The 21,635-nt window shown below is 32.9% G+C and overlaps 4 protein-coding genes, 1 long non-coding RNA gene and 2 pseudogenes across 5 annotated transcripts; 3 read left to right on the forward strand and 4 right to left on the reverse strand.

Moving 5' to 3' along the window:
* The first annotated feature begins 6 nt into the window (after positions 1-6).
* LOC108831528 (coronatine-insensitive protein 1-like) lies at positions 7-4,044 on the forward strand. Its single transcript, XM_056992319.1, has 5 exons — positions 7-493; positions 566-619; positions 721-763; positions 842-2,579; positions 2,695-4,044. Exons 4-5 carry the CDS (start codon positions 2,113-2,115, stop codon positions 3,929-3,931), a joined length of 1,704 nt encoding a protein of 567 aa, XP_056848299.1. The 5' UTR covers positions 7-493; positions 566-619; positions 721-763; positions 842-2,112; the 3' UTR covers positions 3,932-4,044.
* A 2,149-nt stretch (positions 4,045-6,193) lies between these two features.
* On the forward strand, positions 6,194-7,943 carry LOC130498657 (uncharacterized). Its single transcript, XR_008937600.1, has 3 exons — positions 6,194-6,345; positions 6,822-6,997; positions 7,478-7,943. It is a non-coding gene; the product is annotated as an uncharacterized LOC130498657 (long non-coding RNA).
* Positions 7,944-8,244: 301 nt separating this feature from the next.
* On the reverse strand, positions 8,245-8,748 carry LOC108831531 (putative B3 domain-containing protein At4g03170). Its single transcript, XM_018605063.1, has one exon. The coding sequence runs from the start codon at positions 8,746-8,748 to the stop codon at positions 8,245-8,247; it is 504 nt and encodes a 167-aa protein (XP_018460565.1).
* A 5,363-nt stretch (positions 8,749-14,111) lies between these two features.
* LOC130498811 (putative F-box protein At1g47790) lies at positions 14,112-14,813 on the reverse strand (the record flags this gene model as incomplete). Its single annotated transcript, XM_056992443.1, has 1 exon — positions 14,112-14,813. A coding segment is annotated over one exon (702 nt), but the record flags the coding sequence as incomplete, so codon positions are not given.
* A 285-nt stretch (positions 14,814-15,098) lies between these two features.
* Positions 15,099-17,214, reverse strand: LOC130498812 (putative F-box protein At1g50870; annotated as a pseudogene).
* Positions 17,215-18,079: 865 nt separating this feature from the next.
* On the forward strand, positions 18,080-19,464 carry LOC108819792 (GEM-like protein 1; annotated as a pseudogene).
* Positions 19,465-19,506: 42 nt separating this feature from the next.
* Positions 19,507-20,826, reverse strand: LOC108831529 (putative F-box protein At1g47790). The gene has a single exon (XM_018605060.2). It carries the CDS (start codon positions 20,772-20,774, stop codon positions 19,575-19,577), a length of 1,200 nt encoding a protein of 399 aa, XP_018460562.2. The 5' UTR covers positions 20,775-20,826; the 3' UTR covers positions 19,507-19,574.
* Positions 20,827-21,635: the final 809 nt, after the last annotated feature.

The raw sequence follows: 21,635 nt of genomic DNA on the forward strand, positions 1-21,635 counted from the left end.
ATGTTTTCTCTCTTGCGTTTTTTCTTTCGTCGGTAGAAGTTTGAATGGGCCTGTTGACTTACATGCCAAAGCTTGTTTGCATTCTAGCCCAAGCCCATTCTCCTCGTAAAACTCTTTAGCATCATTTAAATGAAGCCTTTGTTGTCCAGAAAAAAAGAAGTGGAAGCTTAGATCAGTAGTTTATTACTAAATATAAACTGTTTGAAGATATACTAAAGAAGAACTGTAACCCTTGGATGTTCTATTCTTACTCCCTTAGACAAGGCTAAACGCTGTTCCCTAGGCATATATTGGTTAGGATGTCTCTTTCATTGTTGTTCCCTTGCTATGAATCATATAGCTTGTGGTGGCACTGACATTGTCCTTGCCTTTGGTTATGATGAACTGTAGAGCAGAACTGCAAGTTCACCTGGTCAGTTATCGACTCAGACAACTGATTTATTTCTCTCGTACGTTTGCCTATCGCTGGTTCTGTGAGAGATAATTTCTCAGGGTAAAAATCCTATTCTTCTGCTATTCTGCCTGACCCACTACTTAAGATGCTTATACTAAACTTTGTCTACAGGAGCGAGCAGAACGACTTAAGGGAGTTTGTGTCTAATATCACAAGAAGTCTCAGGTACTTGATAGTACTGTATTCTATCTGTCGGAGACATAGATTAATTTGATTCATGTTGCATACAAGATGCTTAACTAGAGAGCTCTATGAGAATTTCTCAGGTCATGATACATAGGAGGGACATTCTCCAAGAAGATATCAAATGTAAGCACTTTCTATTTTTCCAAGAGTTAGGAAAAATTTCTTGAAATGTGGAAGTTAAGCTTCTTGTTCCTTCTGAAGGCGTTGTGTATGGAGTCTGCCACGATATATCTTCATGGCCTTGCATGAAAGATGGAGAAAACTCAGAAGAAGTCTATTTTGGTCTGAAAACTGGAGAGGGGTCTTTTGGAGTTCAAGTGCTAGAGTAAGATTCAGAAGCAGACATGGATTGCTGACAGAGTAACTTGTGACGAAGCTGACAAGTACTCTCTCTCGAATCATATGAGCCTCAATGATCTTATGTCATATAGAATCCCGTAAATACTTGTTCACAATTCACAAATACTGCAAGTGAAAACAGAATTCTTCCAGAGAATCAGAGTACTTGCTTGTTTCACTATAAGACAACAGTCTTGTTTCTTCCATAAGGTAAGACCCGTAGTTCCAGTATGATTTTGTGGGGCATTTTTTTCTCGAGGTTCTCAGATTTCTGGAGGTAGCACTATGATTGTAGAAATAATATGTTATATATTAGCTACATAATTGGTGAAATTCTAGAATTTAAAATATTATATTACCAAAATAGGCATACAAATAAATAAAAGTTAGTGGTAAAAAAACACTAAACAGTTTTCAACCACTATAAAAATCATATAAAAACAGTTATTTAAGCAACCAAATTTTTTTTTTCCAAATTGGAGTTTTTTTTTTAACTAACTTTGATTTTTGGTACAACGCAGTTATTTCTTTTTTACATACTACTGACATATAAGCAAGCATTTTTATGAGTTTACAACGCATGGCTTAAATTTTTGGTACATCTTCCAAATTTGAAGGATTGTTTCGTATAATTCTTCCATTCTTTTTTGGCTTTTATACTCATCAAAACTATAGTCTTTGTAGTTCATTGACGTAATTACTTACTGCTATAAATTATAAAAAGAAAATATTACATTGTAATACAAGAAACAAATATTTTAACAAATTAAATTAGGTAGAAAAAAAAATCTCGAGGCTTAGAAAACTGGGAGTGCGAATCTAGTTGTTTTTATTAATAAGAGAAGGAAATCAAATTTATAGTTGTGTCTTATTATTAATTAGTCTGTTACAAAAATTGAATAACCGAAAACATATGGTACGCGGGGGGGATTTATGATATTTGATTCAACAATAATCAAGAGAGAGAGAGGAGTGTGATTCGATTCTTTCTTTAAAGGGAAAAAAACAAAACAATCGATTCCCTTTTGCTCTCACACTTCTCCCGCCCATTGTCATCTCTCTCTCTAGGGATTTTAGGGTTTTTTTTTCTTTCGCAAGAAAATTGATTCGTCTCTGAGTCGTCGTCGTCGTCAATGGGTCCAAGATCGGAGGTAATCAACCAAGTCATTCAGTTTGTGCTGCCGAGTTTGACCGATCCGGCGGATCTGTCTGCAGCATCGCTGGTTTGCACGGCTTGGTACGAGGCGGATCGTGAGACTAGGGAGCACGTGACCGTTCCCTTGTGTTACGCCGCGAAACCATGTGGATTGAGCCGACGGTTCCCTAATTTGAAGTCTATCAGAGTTAAAGGTCGACCATTGTTTGAGATGTCTCCGCGTGTACCAAAGAGCTGGGGAAGCTTTGCAACACCTTGGGTGAATGAGATCGCAATATCAAAGTTCTCTGCTGTAAACTCAATTCGTTTCAAGAGAATCATAATCACTGATCTGGATCTTGACGTTCTTTCTATGGCTTTAGAAAAAAAACTCAGAACTTTTGAACTAAAGTCTTGCTCTGGATTCAGCTCTGATGGCCTCTTCTCAGTAACAAAAAGATGCAGGTACTAACTTGATTTGCTGCTGAGTTAGTTGTTAGTTAGAGTGCTGTTTGGTTCTTTTGTATTCTAATTTCTCTCTCTCTCTCTCTCTCTCTCTCTCTCGGTTTTGTATTTACAGGAAGATAGAGTGTCTTTTGTTATCCAGGATCACTTTAGTGGAAGAGAAAAATGGCGAATGGCTGCATCAAGTGGCATTGCACAACACAACACTTAAGAGCTTGCACTGTTATCAGACAGCCATTACTAAGGTGAGCATAGAAGATCTCGAAACCATTGCAACAAAATGCAGCACCTCTCTGGTTTCACTCAAGATTAGTGGCTTTGATCTGTTGAGACTTCAAGGGACCTTAAGGCTCGCTAGTGTGCTTGAGGAGTTTTATGGTGGTGCCATTGTTGAGGATGGTGACCCTGATGACCCTTACTTCAATGCAGCTATATACTCTTTTCCACCCAAGATGTGTCACGTTGGTGACTTCATTGGTCTCTCTCGCAAACATGTCCCCATCATGTATTCTTTTGGCCGCAGACTCCAGACACTCGATCTTTTTGGTGCTGTCCTTAGCAACTATTCCCACTGCGTAATTCTGAGTTTGATTCCCAACATCGAAACTCTCAAAACCACTACCTGCATTGCAGACGAGGGACTCGATGTCCTTTCTCGATACTGCAAGAAGCTCAAGGTGTTACTACTCCGTCCAGCTTCAAGACACGCTGATCTTGAACGTTATCTTGTCACAGACAAAGGAATGATACCTGTTGCTACAAACTGCGTCCGCTTAGAATCCCTTACCGTATGCATGATGAAGCTTGGAAACGGAACTCTACTTGCTGTTGCTAAACACTTGAAAGACTTGAAGAAATTTGATGTGCAGATATTATTGACGGTCAGCACGCAAGTAGATAAACCACTAGATGTTGGGATTAGAGCTGTTTTGAGCCGATGTGATAAGCTGACAAAGCTTCGTTTGTATCTAGAAAGAGGAAGTGTTCGTGATTTTGGGATGTGTTCCATTGGAGAGTATGGCAGCAGCTTGAGGAGCATAAATTTGAACTTTGTTGGTGATTCAGATGAAGGTCTTCATGGACTTGCCAAAGGATGCAAAAAACTACAATGCCTTGAGCTCAATAAGTGTCTGTTCAGCTATAGAGGAATTGCCATTGCTGTAACCATGTTGCCCAAGCTACGTTACATAAATGTTCTTGCGTATGAAAGTGCTGAGAGAGAAGATCTGAACCTGATGGCTCATCCTCATTGGAGAATCGAGTTCTGTCCATCCCTTGTTGAACTTGTTGCCTATGGTTCTGTAGCTGATGAGCTGTCTGATTACCCCTCTCAAGTTGTACGTTTTAACTGATATTTCCTTTTTTGTTTTTACTGTGTAACGCCGAACATATGGCATGAAGTTTAGGGGATTGTTACTTCTCTAATGCTGTCGTGTCGAGTCTATAGAAAGATGGGTAAACTCTAATTCCCATGAAATTTTAATGAAAAGGTTTCATTATGCTCTTTGGAATACTTTCTAAAAATTAATATTATACTCGTAGTACGATAAGATATCATATGATAAATAATTAATGAATGGTTAATATATAATTCTTGTTGTTGAGTCTGACAATACGGTTTACTGGAATTCTTCTATAGATAATTAATTAACTCTCATTTGCATATTTTATAGTCCACAAAAATTGGTTGAAATTTTTGTGAACTTCACATTACTTATACACGAAGAACCTTAGAACCGTTAAAAATTGTTTTCATTTAACTAATAAAATATATATGAGCCTATTACTTACATTAATTAAGTTTAAATTTATAAAAAAGGAAAAGACATGGCGTTGACATCATCATATATCTACTAATTAGTAGAATCCCAAACAGTGTTGAAAAATTATGTGTTCTTACAGAAATTTTAGTTTTGGTTAAAAGTTGTGTTTTTTCATTATATCTTAACATGTGTCCTTTCATTATATGTTTTAAGAATTGTATATTAGTTAATATTTAAATTGAAAATATGTAATTATTTAAATGAAAAGTTATGACTATTCATATGTATCATTTCAAAATAATTATCTTTAAATTAAAAGATGTGACTATTTAAATTAAAAAGTTGTGACTATTCAAATAATTATCAATTCAAATAACCACATTTAAATTTAAAAAACATGACTATTCATATATGTTGAAAGTTGCATCTCTTAATTTCCTATACAAATATTTCTGTATTTTCATTTTTATTATGCTTATAACTATTTATTAATATTTCATAAATATTTGTAATTGTTTTATATCTAAAAACTATTGTATTAATATGAAAATTTGAATCTCTTACATGAAAGTTACATCTCATAAGTTACTTTAAGAGTTGTGTATTAGTTAGTATTTAAATGAAAAATTGCGACTATTCATATATGTATCATTTCAAAATAACTACATTTAAACTGAAAAGATGTGACTATTTAAATTGAATAGTTGCGACTATTCATATAATTATCATCTCAAAATAACTACTTTAAATTAAAAAATGTGAATATTCATATATTTGAAAAGTTGCATCTCTTAATTTTTTTACACAAAATATTTATGTATTTTCGTTTTTATTATGCTTATATCTATTTATTAATATTTTACAAATATTTTATTTTTTTTAATTCTAAAAATCAGTGTATTAATATGAAAATTTGAATTTCTTAAGTTTTATACATGAAAGTTGCATCTCATAAATGTTTTACATGGAAAAAACCCAAACAATGTTGAAAAATTGTGTATTTTTTGTAGAAATTGTATTTCTTGTTAAAAATTGTCTTTTCATTATATATTAAGATGTGTATTTTTATTATTTGTTTCGAGAATTGTGTATTAGTTTGTATTTAAATTTTATACAGATAGGTATATTTTTGTTTTTGCATATTAGACATATCTAATAATTTTGTAATACTAACTAAATTAAATTAGGTTACGAGGCATTCTTACTTCTTCGATGACGACATAATAAGCATATATTTTGATTTAAAAATAGTTTTTTTTTTATTATAAAGTGATATAATTTAAGATTTTAGAGTAAATTACCTAAATTAATAAAAGATGTACAATTTTATTGCTATTGATGTATTTGTATTTTAATTGTAATTTAAAACTATAAAATAAACATTTCTAATATTATCTATAGATAAATATGTATTATCTATAGATAAATATGAATACATATGTTCTAGTTTTGACATGCAAATTTATTTGAAATTAAAATAAATTTTTTATATAAAACATAAATTATCAAATGATGTATTTATATATAAAAAATGAGTTTCCACGCGTATTGAGTAGGTTCTTTACCTAGTCAAGACAAAACAAAAAAAAAACACCCTCTAAATATATTTTCAGTTTTCATTAAACATATATTTACTAAAGGTTTTGTCAACATCATTTTTTCTGTAAGGAATTAATCTTTATATTCTTACAGTGATATGTAAATCATTACTGGGAAAACAAGTTTATTATTTTCTTATTAACGAAGGTAGAACAAAGAAAACAAATCGGGTCAGGTCCGGTAAAGAGGTTTATAACTCAGTTGATAATGAATGAAAAAAACGGCAAGCATTTCTCCAAACTTGAAAGAGCAAGGCGTTTATCGAGAGTAAGACTCTGTTTGATCTCGAGGTGGGCCAGCTGGTCGGCGAACGGAAACAATGGCGATGTTATGTCGAGGATCTGGGACCTTGATATATGCCAACGGAAGAGTCCTCGGCATTCCTTTCTCCTATGGCTATCTTGGTAATTTCTGGCGACCATATATTTGGGTTTTAGTATTGCTCAGATGATAGTGTGCCTAGATTTTAATGATTGTTCCAGGGGACAAATCCAACGACAACCCATTATGGTTGTTCATATCTTTATTGGATTTGAATGCCTACAAGGAACAACTTATTGTGCTTAAATTTGTTGCATACAAGCTCCTTTTCTTTTGTCACATATAACTTTTTAAAAGGCTAATAAGACTCGTGAAATGCAACTCTTCTCTAGTTATATCCTTGACTTGGTTCATATTTGCTTTGCATGTGTTTGCAGTTACTGATCATTATGCATTTGTGTGTGTGTTCCATTGTATAGCATAAATTGTTGCTTTGCTACTGTTCTAACGGTCACTTCTGTTGATTAAAGTTAACTTGTTCAAATTTTCTTTTACATCTGAATCGTCGTGATACACGGGGAAGTAACACCTCTTTGTTTTCTGTTGTCTCTGATTTCAGGGATATATGGGTGAACTTGTTCCTCTGAATCCATCTCTTCACATTCCATGCCACATGATTGATGCATGGTCGTCGTGTAACTAAGAAAAATGGCACTTTGCAACTCATCAACTTGATCATAATCTTAAACCGCTTCTTTTTCAATACAAGCAACGGTGCCCTATGCCTATAGACAGGTATCCTTACATACGAGCCTCTCCTTGATTCTTGGTGCTGATATTTTACGGGAATTTGTTACTAATTAATTGACATATAGGGAAACATGTATCTGCTTGTTACCCCTATTAGTTCTATGGATGTTCTTTTTTTTTGTATTCGCATGTGTGATTGATTCTTACAAGCTCAGATACCTTGTGCTTCAACAGTTTAATAGACTTTCACTGTTTGAGGTTTTTTTCATTCTGCACTTGTATAATAATAGACTTTTTTTCCTTTCTTACTTCAATTGCAATAGTATGCTCATGTAGTATGTATAGGTCCTGCATTGAATTAGCTTTACTATTAAGTAAAGGGGTGCTGCTAATATCTGTCACTGACCTACAAATTGAGCTGTACTGAGAGATTTTGGTATACTTAAAGTGGATAAGTATAAAGATATTATTCGTGAAGAGAATACCCAGGAAAAACTAATAAAGAAGTGATGTGTGTTTGTGCAGCGGTAGTGAAGTCTGAAGGGTTCAAGCATTTGAAACAGAGTTGTCCCTCTTTGTTGTCTGAGTGCAGAAGCGGATAAGAGCTGGACGATCAGACAAGAAAAGAGGAAGTGTGATACATACAGGCACTAGAAATGTGAAGGCAAGCGAAGAGGATGTGGATTCAAATGAACTTGCAATTAACCATTCATTCCTCTAAGCCTTGTTTTGGCCGCTTCAAATGAACTTCTGATGCTTCATTACTGATATGATAAGGGATAAATTTGTACACATAGTATGTCTCAAAAGTAGCCTAAAAGCTTTGTAGGCAATGATGAAACTCTCTGTTCATGGAGTTTTGGAGTCGGCTCAAAAGTTGGGATGAAATTCCCTTTGATATGTATGTAAGTGATATGACTCATCATGGCTGTGTTTATGAATGAAATTTTTTTGGGACCTGTGACAAGCAACTGAAGCAAGAAATGCACTGAGGGCAAGTGCTTTATTTTTTTCATGTAAAGTGTTTTATGTCATATACTGATGATAACAACAAAGCTATGCAAAGATTGATATCATAACCATTTCTCAAAGAAAATCAAAACCATAAAACTTGTACCCGCTCATAAACCACCCCATATACTCAATATGTGAAACCTTACTATGCCTGCCTGCCCCTTGATTTGATGATCTTCTTCTTCTTCTTCTTCTTCTTCTTCTTCTTCTTCTATATCCAAACCCTCCATCTCCATCTCCATCTCCATCTCCATCTCCATCTCCATCATCACACAATCTCAATCCCCGAAGACAGCTTTGGAGATCCTCTGGCTCAGCTGTTTCTGCAGAGAAATCCTTGTGCGGTCAATCGCTAAGCAAAACTCATGAGTCTCCTCGTGGATAAACATCCAAACAGTGATGAAATCGCAATTCTCCTTGAGCTCATATTCGCCGACGAATTTCCTCCATCCCGTAATCGAATCAAGCGAGTCTCTATTAATCATCCACGTCTCCGTATCATGAAGCTTGCCGTATGGTCCGTACAACGAAACAGTCTTCCCCCTCTGGCCCTGGTGAATCTCTGATTCTTCTTCAAGCAGAGGCAGGAACTTCTTCTTCACCGGTGACATCGCTAACATCAGCTCTTCTCCGTTTATGTCGCTCTCCGTCAGTTGCTTTCGAATCGGTCTGCTACATGCCCCAACCAAGCGGGATTCGATGATCTTCTCCGGTGGAATCGCCGGAATGTTCCATCGGCGGAGTAACTCCAACGTTTCTTCCGAATTGTCTTCCGATTCCATTTTTTTTTCTCTCGCTAACAATCGCCTTCTTCTTCTTCTTGTGTGACGATTTAAGAGGTTGTTAGGATTTGAAGAATAGGCACTTTCCTCTTTATATATAACGGAGGAGTAACGACTCGCTTTTTCTTTCTTTCTTTTTTTTTTTTTTTCTGTTACAGACGTTAGCTTATCTTGAGCAGCTGCAAATACTTCCTCTCCACGCTTCCTTACTCAACTCAATAAAAATCCACCTAGGATTTATTGTATCTTTTGTACATTATTATTAGGCTTCTAATTCTCATTTTAGTGTTTTAAATAGATGTCTTGCATACCTACATTTTGCATACACAGAGAGGCTAAGAGTTCACGAATCAGAAGTTTTGGGCCAAAAACCAGGAAATATCTTCTCTAAATCGAAGTTCTACGGACACTTCCGAAGACTCTCAAAACGCAGGGACCAGTTGTGCAAAACAACAAAAGATGGCTCCTCGGTTGCCTTCAAGCCACCACCACCCTTCGATCGAATGAACCCAACCGCTCGATTTCGGTCCAGCCAAGATGGACGAAACTTGTAACCAATCATATCAACTTCTGCTTTTCTGTTTAGTCAATATACAGTTATCAATTACATAAATACCATTAATAAATTAATAAATTAAAATAATTGTGGTCATAAATATTTTGAAATTTTTTTTACCCGTTTTTAATACCATACACTTTTTATTTAACCATCACTAGATCTTGACCCGCACAATCGTGCGGGTATTTGTTTTGATTTATGTGCATATCAAAATTTTAATTTTACAACAATACTCTGAACATCAACCATATTTCCACTATATATATCCTTTTCATTTTAATAATGTTATAGTTTACATGTTTATCATCCTAAAACCAATTTCATACCATAATTTATAGCTTTTTATTATATATATATATATATATTTATTTTTTATTTTTTTTTGGTTTTGCGTCTGAATATAAGACTCTTTAATACATATTTTTCAACACATATGTAAATTATTTTGTACTTAATTAATATATTATTTAGATAAAATATTTACATGTAAATATTCTATTTCAGATTATAAGTAATAACAATATACAACTTTTCTATTTTTGTTTATCAAATGGATTTTGTTGTTATTTAATAAAGGATATTATGGATACAGACTATATTTAAGAGTTTTTGTACCAAATATAAATACTAATATCATAGGTTTGAATACTTTAATATCAAAAATGAGAAAGAAAAAACAAAATCAGGATTCTATGGTAACAAAATAATTTATTTACCGTAGGTTCAATTTTTTTTAGTAAATAAATATAGATTGTTTATGTGAATTTGAAATTAACTGATCTGTGAATTTAAAATAAAGTAGACCATGTTTATGAATATGTTTTAGTAAGATCAAGTGATTTAGTTATGCTCCTCAATCCTCATTTACTGTTAGCATATATATAGGATACAATATGGGGATTTTATGGCTGATTTATAAATAATATCAAGATTGTTAGGAAAATATAAATGGAATATGATTTCTAAAGAATGTCCATTTTAAAAAAAAAAATTACACATGAAGTGAAGTTGTGACTTCTATTTTAATATAATAGATTATTATTATTAAAAAAATTATCTCAAACTTTATATATATATTGAGAAATTAATTTTATATATGTTGCACTCACATTTGTATTAATTCATAATTATTAATTTTAATTTCACTACCAAACATACTCATTATAGATAACTGTATCATTGTAGTTTTTGATTTATAACATTTAATTAATTTCCAGAAATAAAATTGCCAGAAAAAAGATTTCAGAAATAAAAAGAAAATATTTCAAAAATATTTATAATACTTTTGAAAAAATCATGAGTCACACACACATTTAATTTTATGAATCAATTTATATAATTAATATTAATAACTTAAATTAAATTTCATAACTAGTTTTGTTTCCCAAAAATTTTTAGGTCTGCACTGCTTATCGGTGATGAGTGTTGGGAGTCTCGAAGTGGTAGTATAGAGGTTGAACCGTCTTCTTATCAAGTGCTATAGAAGTTACCGCTTTCAAAGTTATGTAGATAATATATATCAACAATGAAAGAATATGAGAAGTATCTTAATAGTGCATGGTAATTATTGGCTCAACCTGGAGTTCTCATTCTGAATTTCGATTTTTCTTGGCCACCAGTATTCGCCTTAAGTAACAGGAATTTTTATGGGCTAGTCCTTGAACCTAGATAGTTTTTGAACTCACACCACAGTTATAAAAACACATGTAATTGTGTATAATATATTAGTTTCTAATATATATTATATAATTTGATTTTGTATATAGTTTTGATGAAATTTTAATTTTACGTGAAATCATTTATATATATGCAGATTAACCTCAAATTTAGCTATTAATGTTAAATTTTATATAAATCCAAACTCTTTAATTATATACAAATATGAAATAATCTTATAAATAATATAACTTCAATAACTATTAATAACTATTGTATGAAAATCTATTTTTGTAGTTACCTTTTTATTGAATGGGTATATTTGGATCATAATCAAAATCTAATCAAGTAACCAAACCATCATTAGGAAAATCAGAGTTGAAATAAGAGGTTGACAAAAAAGAGTTGAAATAAAAATATTGTGTATTATCAAATTTATATCTTAAAGATTATAGCACAAAAAATATAATAAATTACAAAATATGTATGGTTCATAGATAATATAATGACAAATATATATATATATATATATAATATATATATATATATATATATATTAAGCAAATGAAGTTAATTATGATTTTATAATCGCTAGAATTTGTTAATATCTATTTATTATTTATTCCAAGTATAATGAAAGTAATCATATAAAATTAATTATAATATTATTGTTAGAATTGTTAATATAAGTTTATTAATTATTCTGAATATAATGCAAAGTTATCAAATATATTGCCAAAATTATTTATGAAAAGTAATAACTCAATCTAATATCATGGATTAAATAACAAATAAACAAAATCACTTCCATGTTGATAAAATCTCAATCATGTAAGGTTTTTCCCCAGACTCAAGACGTTGAATCGGTTCAACACTGTGCTAGGAAACTATGCAAACTGCATGATGCTGGAGAGACTTTCCAACCTGGAAATTCCGAAGACAAGTACTTGTATTGGAGATAATGTACTAACTAGTTGTACCTCTGAGTTTTGTAAAAAAAAATCAAGGAATTGGAATTTTGTTTAGCTGCAAATATTGAAAATAAAAAATAATATCGGTGTACAAAGATTACACAAAGTGTTATGTTGTTAGCGCCATTAATATATTTCTATTTGTCGAGCTTGGAATGTAAAAGTCAACATATCTTTTGGAAATAAACCATAACATCATAAGAAATGATTCGATTCCAAGTTTGATACTCCCTCCATTTCTAATTGTGGCTTAAAGCTACAGCTTTCTAAGATGAGTTGAACAAGTGTTTGAATTTTGCATATTCCTAACAACAAAAAAAAAAGAGAATGTAAATCGTAAACGCACATCAAATGAGGAAAGATCAAATAAAACAACAACAGTGGAAAAAACATAAGCAAATCATATAGTTTCATAAGAAAAACTAAATTCTATTGGAAGGGTAAACACAAAAATTGAAGAGCATTGAGCGAAAGAAGACGCTGCATTAGAAAGACACGAGACTCTCCACGTGATTTGGGAAAACATTTGCAGATATTCGGTAGGTAGAACCCTGTGATTGCATATACATTCATCACCTACAGATCCTTCAAAGAAGGCTTCTCAAGTGCTGTTTCTCCTGGGATCGAAATATAGAATATAAAACGATTCAACAGAAGTAGTTCTTGATGCAAAAACAAGCTCACCAGCATCAGTAATACCGTTGAATTGCATTCTCCTCTTCCATTCTCTCTTACAAGGTAAACGAGGCAAGCACTGACGCGTCCATTCATGTCTATCTTTATCTTTCAAATATATAATTCAGCATCAGCGTAGGCAAATGTAGTGATCCCCTGGATATTTTATAGTATTGAAGCTTTCAGATTTAACATCAAAGCTCATTATTATATCATGATCATCAACTCTAGCTTCATAATACAGAATCCCATGGAAGCATCGCCCATAATTTCCTATAGTTGGGGAATGGACAGGGCAACGTCCTTTGGTTATTGTTCTCCATGATTCTTGTGCTCCCAATGTAAGAATCAGAGGCTCTACATAATTAATACTTCCATAAAGTAAGCATAGTACTTTGTGTTTACCCTCCAATGGATCATAACCTGAATAAGACTTACAACTAGAAACCCAGATGGGGAAGGGCGGCCCTTTGGGACTTGGTAAGGTGAAAATCCGACGCAAGCTTGGGTTCCAAATCTGGAACTCGGATAATAAAATCAACCTTGGACACTCTGCGATAGCCTATACCAAAAATAAGAGAAGTATGTCCTATGATAACTGTAGACCGGAGAATAAGACCCGTCATGATTTTGGTTTTGAGGAAACAAGACAACTAACTGTTTATTTTCTACTACGAAGGTTAGCAGAAGACGTGGTGGCCGTTCGGAAGACCGAAGCGTGAATGAGTTGATAAGACTTGGAAGTTGGGTAAAAGAAGACCACAACTTCGAGACACATCGATATCTCACTATTGATTTTGCAGGAATTCTTGAGAGTGTCTTCGGGTGGGATGAATGTCGTTGTAGTTGAGGGTAAGAGAAAAACAATAAAGAGATACGAGAAACTGATGATGACGCGGATAAACTTGGAAAAGAGGAAGAGAAGAAGAATGGTGCAAATAAGTGTTGGTTGGTTTGGCAAGGAAGTGTTTTGAAACCGCGCGAGTTTTCATAGGTTTCATGTACAAGAGTGTTTGACCGAATCTGCTACCAAGAAAGTTTTCACGGATGCTGGTGTTGCTCATTACTGGGATCTCGCTCTTAGTTACTCCCATGACTTTTTTTTGGCACAAGTTACGTACTCACATGACTAAAATTCTCTTTTCATATTCTGTTAAACTTGTAATCAATCATATCATCTTCATCTTTTCTTAGCTCTAACCAACTTGTAAGTATTCGTAGGCTATAGTTTAAATTAGAGAAAAATAAATTAATTTAAAGAGATTCGTGCGTGTTTGGTATTTTATAAACTCTGTGTGTTGCTTCAACAAAGAGAGATTGAACTACTTTGTCATATCTTGTCCACTATTTGGAACTAATAGTATACCAATATTTTATATTAGTAAGAAATAGCATTAGAAAAAATATAAGTAACAGTTGCTTAAAAAAAGAAAATATCTAAGTAATGCATACACATGAACTCAGTGAATCACTTAAGAGCATTGAGCACCGAAGGTGTTGCTCTATAAAGAGAATAAACTCTCGATGTGATTTGGGAAAACTTCCACAGTGAACTTGTTGTGGTTGCTATGAATTCCACAACGGCCTCTTCCAAAAAATTCTTTTCTAGTACTGTGTCTCCTCGGATCTAAATATAAAATATAAGATTCTTGATAGAAACTGTACGGAGCAAAAATAAGCTCACCAGCATCTGTAATACCCCTGAAATGTATAGAATTCCTCCCTACTCTCCTACATGGTAGACGAAGATCAAAGCGTGACATCCACTCGTTTCCGTGTGCATCTTTCAAAATATAGAGTTTAACAACATTAGAGGTAAGAGTAACTAAGGCTACCCGTCCCTTATAAGGTATCATATGAAGCTGACGAGAGCGATCCTCCTCCGGAAACTTTATAGGATTGAAGTATTCAGATTTGACATCAAAGCTCATTATGATATCATGACCATCACCAAGAAGACGAGCTTTATAATACAGAATCCCATTGAAGCATCGCCCATATTCTCCAGTTGGACGATGCATAGGGCAACGTCCTTTGGTTATTGTTCTCCATGATTCTTGAGAATCCAATGTAAGAATAAGAGGCTTATCCGAGTATTTTTTAGACAATACACAAATTACTTTGTGTTTACCCGCAATGGATCGTATCCTAAATAAGGGTCTGACTGGTGTAACCGCAGTTGCGGTTGCGGGAGTTTGCGGGTGGTTGTGGTTTTAAGCGTTGTCTAGAGATTTGTACGACTGGTACAGCCATTAAAAATTGTTGCGTTTGCGGGACTCTTATGACTGGTAAACTACCAAACGCAACATCTGTTAAATAATAATTTAACAATATTTACATTTTATGTAATTATAAAAATATTAAAATCATAATAATATATAAATATATAATTTATATTTATAAAATCATATTATTAAATTTTAAAATTTATAGAAAATATTTTAGTTTTTAATTTTTATAATATAAATTGAAATATAATATGAATACATTTTACAATTTCTATTATTTCAATTTAAAATTTTATTGGATATTTTTAATATTATTTTTATTTATTCTGTTTTTAAAGAAAAAAAATTTACCTTCCCGCAACCGCAAACGCTATCTGGAACCAGCTTTTGATTTTAAGAGGTTCGGAGCGGTTTGAAGCGATTTGTAGCGTTTTCTGTGATTGTTTCGAAATGCCAACAACCGCTATGAACCGCAAAAGCTGCGTTTGCGGGTGATAGCGGGAAAACCAGTCAACCCCTAAGACGACCAGCCTAAATACGACGACCAGCCTCGATTCGAGCTGTGTTTACCAGGAGGACGAGGTAATGCAGAAAACCGTCTCAAGGTTGGGTTCCAAATCTTCAATACGGGTGTTAAAATCAATCCATGGATGCTCTCGGATCGCGAACCTTTCCAATCTAAGTTTGTTATTTCATAACTGTATAATGGAGAATAAGTCGACCCGCTAGGACTCTGGTGTGTAGGAAAGAATAACACATGTTTTGTCGATTCTGTTGATAAGGTCACCATAAGAGTCGGTGGCAGTAAAGAGGACTGAGACACGAAGGAGTTGATAAGACTCGGGAGTGTGGTGAAAGAAGACCAGAGCTTGGATACACATAGATATCTTGCTATCGATTTAGCAGGAAGTCTTGAGATTGTCTCCAAGGTTAGATCAAGAGGAATATGGTATTGTTGTGATTTTTGATCATCATCTTGTGTTACTCTGTGGATCTCTCTTGTCTTCTTGTCCTCTTGTTCCTCCATGGCCGAGTGCGCAACAATGACAATTTTAATCTTTCTCAAAAAAAAAAAACAATGAAAATTTTAAAAACCCTAATTCCTTCTTCTAGCTATATATATATCCCACTTTGTATTTTAAAACTAGAACTAGATTAGGACCCGCCCTAAAGGGCGGAAATTGATTTGTCAAATTTCAATTAATAATATTTGGTATATATAATATGTGTATATAATATTATATATATTTTGTGTAACATTTATATATTTATACATATTAGACATATATATAATATTTTATTAAATATATATAGAATTTAATAGTGTGATAATTTGTGTTGTACTTGTTATTAGTTTGTATTTAATCTTCTTTCATTTTTAGTATAATAATTTGCCTTGTCATACTTTTTACCTTTTAACTTATACACATAGTTATGCCTTTTTCAAAAAAAAAAACTTATACACATAGTCTCGTAAAATGTAATATATAAAAAAACATATTTAAAAAATCTACTGACCATATGCCACCATTATTTGGTTGTTTGAACAAAAAAAAATCATGTTCTTGCATAACTGTGTATGTTGTGATATGATGTAGGTAAAGAGTAAATATATAGAAGTAAAGTTAGTGATACGAACATGAGCCTATGTTGGTCTATGCCACAATTATTTGGTTTTTGGAAGATCAATGAGCATAAGCATACACGGTCTTTGTATGCATACGTTGTAAATGAGTCGAATATTTTTTCTCTTATGTCTGGAATGATATGGAACTCGTTGATTTAAGAGTGGTTCAGTTTTATATGATCTAATTATATTAAGAGATTAACCAAAAATATTATAAAAGTGTTATTGGTTAGGTTTAACTAATCTATGTTGTTAAGATTTGGTTTAATTTAAGTTGGTAGGTTGCATTGTATAGGAGACATGATATATTCTAGCAACAATTATGAAAGAGTCCAAAATTTAAATGAGAACTTCAAATAGTAGATAATCCCTAAATTAATAGATTAGATTAGAATATGTTATATTTTATTTTTTAAAAAAAATTAAACTACGTTTTCTATTAACTTGTTTTGAATGACTAATATATACAGCTAAGTTACTAGTTTTTTCTATTATTTTATTGATATAGGTAGTTATAAAAGGATGTGAATTTTGTTATTTTTCGATCAAATTAATTGACATTATCAAAAAAAATTTCAACACATTTCTTTATTTCTCTTCAAAATATCTTTTTTTGAAAATAGAGAAATATATAGAAATATGTTGAAAAAAACATATTTCTATATTTCTCTTCAAAATATCTTAAAATAGTTATTTTGTTCTAATATATTTGGATAGTAACATTTACATATTTTGACCCAAAAGTAACATTTACACATAATTACTTGTAAATAGAGGGAAATTCATATTATTTATATATAGTGGCTAATATTTTATATCTTTAAATAAATAAATTGGATATTATTTCATTTTTATCTAGTTTTCCTATTAAAATATACTAGATTTTGACCCGCGCTTTGGAAGCGCGGAATATTTTACGATGAAAAATTTGACTAATAACTTAACAAATGTTTTGGTAATTTTTAAAGAGTGTGTATTTAAAATATGTTTGCATTTAAATCAGTGTTTTTAAATTCAACCAGATTGTGATTATACCAGTTAATCCGGAGATCTGACAATTCAATTTAGGTTTTTAAAATATTCATATTAAAAAAAAATCACTAAAACCCGAGACTAACCGATTGAACTGATGGATGACCGATATGTAATCTAATTGGATTTAAATTGAAATAGTTTCATATTTTGTAGTCTTATAATCCAAATTTTAAAGTTCATTATTTTGCAATTTATGAAATTATAACGTTTCTACAAGATTTTAAAGAGAAAATGATAGATATAAAATAACTAAGATTAATTATTGTATTGTTTGGAAACATTGATAGTAGTATAAAAATATATTGCTTGGAAACATTGATAGTAGTATAAAGAAATAAGTATATTGTTTGGAAACATGGATAGTAGTATAAAGAAAGGAACATTAGTGATTTAATGTAGGTTTAACTATAAAGTATAAATGTGTATTTAATTTAAAAACTTATAAATAAATGTTAGGTCCAACAGAATGTTTCTGTTTTAATAAGATAGATATATAAATGGCCCGGAGAAGATATGATATGGACTTAGATTTTATTAAAATTGTTGACAACAGGATACATGATAGACACGGCTGTGAGAAAGAGACACGGCGCAAGATCTCTCCGGGAATGTTTGGCAGCACTGTAAGCACCCTTGTCCTTCTTCTTTGACGAATCAGTGATGAACTAGTTGAGAAAGATAGATAGTCTTGTTTCTTGCTTATGTAAGGAACTAGTGTTGTATGGATATGGATAGTATTGAACTGATCAAGACATGATTGAACGATATATTTCCTTGTGTTCTCAGTGAAAACAGACCCAAGTGTAACTGATGCTGCTGTTTTGCGAATTGCTCAGGGGACGAAGATACTTGCAGAAGGTGGGTATGAAAAGGTCTTCAAGCAACATTTGATTGCCTTGTGGGTATGAAAAGGTCTTCAAGCAAACATTTGATTGCCTTCCTGATGAGCATCTTCGCAAGACCAATACTTGCTACTTGTCTACATCGCTGGTTCTGTGATGGGTGTTATGTATCTTTCTACGCACAAGCTTGCGTTCTGTAGTGACAGTCCTCTTTCCTACAAAGAAGATGATCAGACCAAGTGGAGCTATTACAAGGTAATATTGGCTGGGTCCTGTGGTCCCTTTTTCTTTCTTGATTTTTGGTCTGATATCTGTAATTATTTGATTATATATGTTAGTGACACTAGTCATTTCCTATGCATCTGTATACATAGATAAATACTTTGTTACTTCAGTTTCGTAGGATATAACAAAATTTCTTGTCATTTCTAATTACATCTACCGTCTAACGATTTTTCCTGAGTAGACATTTGTTAAAGTATATGTATTCCGAGGACTAAATCTTTTAGGATTCCTGATAAAACTAGAGGAGACATTAATAGTTGTCGGTTTGAGAGTTTTGACTGGTTCAAAATATAAGGTTTAAGGGCTGCCAAACCCCAAACATGAGCTGGAAACACTACACAACCCGACCAAGCTGTAAACTTGTTTATAAAATGATCTCTGCATGCTTGTTGTATCAACCAAAACAGATTTTGAGATCTGGGTGGGTTTTCCTTTTGAGAACCTTAGACTCTTTTATTTCTCATCCTTCTCTGTGGAGTCTGTGAGTGATGATTTTGATCTGATATTGGACAGGTGGTACTTCCCGTGAACCAGCTGAAGGCAGTGAACCCATCAACAAGCAGAGTAAACACATCTGAGAAGTACATACAAGTGATTTTTTGTCGACAACCAGGAGTTCTGGTTTATGGGGTTTGTGACTTATGATAGCGCTGTGAAGAGCTTTCAAGAAGCTGTGCACACATGAGGCTCCACCGGTGTTAGTAGTATCGTGCATTAACATATATGAATCAGTATTCTAATGCAAAATCTTAGTAAGAAATAGCATAAGAGAAAATCTAAGTAATGCATAGACATGAACTCAGTGAATCAAAAGGAACAAAGTATACACTAAAGAACATCAAGGTACATTTTTTTTTTGTCACTGAAAGTTTCATTAATAATAGAACATCAAGGTACATAAAACATAAGAAAACCACTGGAGAGCGTTGAGCACCGAAGGTGGGTGCTCTATAAAGAAAAGAGACTCTCGATGTGATTTGGGTAAACTTCCATGCTGAAGTAGTCGTTGCTATCAAATCCACAACGGCGTCTAAACTCATCCGAATTTCTTCCAAAAAGTACTTTTCTAGTACTGTTTCTCCTCGGATCGAAATATATAATATAAAAGGCTTCATTGATAACATACGGAGCAAAAACAAACTCACCAACATCTGTCGTACCCACGAAACGTATCAAGTCCCTCCGTATGCTCTCATATGGTAAATGAAGAACATAGCGTTCACGTCTCCATATGTGTCCATTCGCATCTTTCAAAATATCGAGTTCAACATAATCATACGGATGATCATAAGTAACTAAAGCTAGCCTTCCTTCATAGGATATCATATGAAACGGGGAACAAAAGCGACCCTCCGGATAGTTTATAATATTGAAGTATTCAGATTTGACATCAAAGCTCATTATGATACAATGACTATCATCAAGAAGGCAAGCTATATAATACAGAATACCATTGAAGCATCGCCCATCTCCACATGGGCGATGCATAGGGCAACGTCCTTTGGTTATTATTCTCCATGATTCTTGAGCTCCCAATGTAAGAACCCGTGGCTGATCAGTACATTCTATTGTCGACATGAACAATACTTTGTGTTTACCTTCCAAAGGATCGTAGCCCAAATAAGATGACAAATCTGAATTATAAGACCCGTTTCGACTCAAGCTGCATTTATCAGGATGTGGTAACGCTAAAAACTGTCTCAAGGTTGGGTTCCAAATCTTCAATAACGATGTTAAAATCAATCCATGGATGCTGTCTGATCGGGAATGATCTAGGTTTGTTATTTGATAACTATAGAATGGAGAACAAATCGACCCGTCAGGAATATGGTGTTGAGGAAACGAGAAAACATATTTTCGTGAACCTGATGATATGGTGACCAGAAGAGTCGGCGATCGTGAAGTGGACCGAGCGGTGAACGAGTTTATAAAACTCGGAAGTTTGATAGAAGAAGACCACAGCTTCGAGACACATTGATATCTCACGATTGATTTGGCAGGAAGTCTTGAGAGTATATCCAAGGTTAGATCAAGAGGAATATGGTTTGCTTGTGATCTATCATCATCTCTGGATCTCTCTCGTCTTCTTCTCTTCTTGTTCTTCCATGCCTGATTCCTCGACAATACTTTCTTCTTGAAAACCCTCATTATATCTTCTAGTTCTATTCCCCCTTTTACTAGAATGGCCTCTATTTAGGGTACAACAAATGTAAGGCATGATATATAATACACCGACAAAGATATTACACGTAACTAGGAGTATCATAGAAAACTTTATATAGTTACTTAAAATATCGTCAGGTTTTTACATATACAATCGTTTTCACCTTTACAAATACTTTTTTTTTTTGTAAATCTTACAAATAATATTATGGGAACCCTGATATTATACTAATTTACATTAATTTTTTTATGATCAGTTAATATTCTTTTTCTTTATATTTTTATCTGAAACTACATAAATAAAATACCTGTCAAATTAAAACTTGGATACAACATACACGTGATTTCACAGTTAAATATTTTTTTTGTTAAAAATTATTTAGATATAAAAAAAAGATAAAGTAATGAAAATCAAATAACCTAATATATATATATATTAAAAATTAATATACATTACATAATTACTGTTATTAAGATTTTAATTCTAATTAATTTTTATTAATAATTTGAATATTTAGACGTGTAATTTATTTTTTCCTTGATATTTATTTTTTCTCAAACAACATAACCAACCCGGTTTAGGAAATGTATGTTGAACCGGTGGTTTGTGACCGACGACAGGGATTGTGTACTTTAAAACAACAAACGGCAAAATGTCCATTTCGTACACACGTGGGTCGAAGAAACAGAAGAAGAAAAGTCTTGCAACCTGCCGTGGGGATCTGACAGACAAACAAAAAGAGAAAAAGAGACAAAGACCAAACCTTGAAAGAGTATCTTGTATTAATCCGTTAGTTGATAAAATTTAAAACATTTAAAATAAAATTTATCATTTAAAGACAAAAG

The sequence above is a fragment of the Raphanus sativus genome, chromosome 8 (genome assembly GCF_000801105.2).
Source record: "Raphanus sativus cultivar WK10039 chromosome 8, ASM80110v3, whole genome shotgun sequence".
Lineage (NCBI taxonomy): Eukaryota > Viridiplantae > Streptophyta > Magnoliopsida > Brassicales > Brassicaceae > Raphanus > Raphanus sativus.

Excerpts from the sequence above, each read along its gene's own strand:
- LOC108831528 (XM_056992319.1), top strand. The coding sequence starts at position 2,113 with ATGGGTCCAAGATCGGAGGTAATCAACCAAGTCATTCAGTTTGTGCTG. Across the intron at positions 2,580-2,694 it reads TCAGTAACAAAAAGATGCAG|GAAGATAGAGTGTCTTTTGT; the intron begins GTACTAACTTGA and ends TTGTATTTACAG.
- LOC108831531 (XM_018605063.1), bottom strand. The coding sequence starts at position 8,748 with ATGGAATCGGAAGACAATTCGGAAGAAACGTTGGAGTTACTCCGCCGA.
- LOC108831529 (XM_018605060.2), bottom strand. The coding sequence starts at position 20,774 with ATGAGGGTTTTCAAGAAGAAAGTATTGTCGAGGAATCAGGCATGGAAG.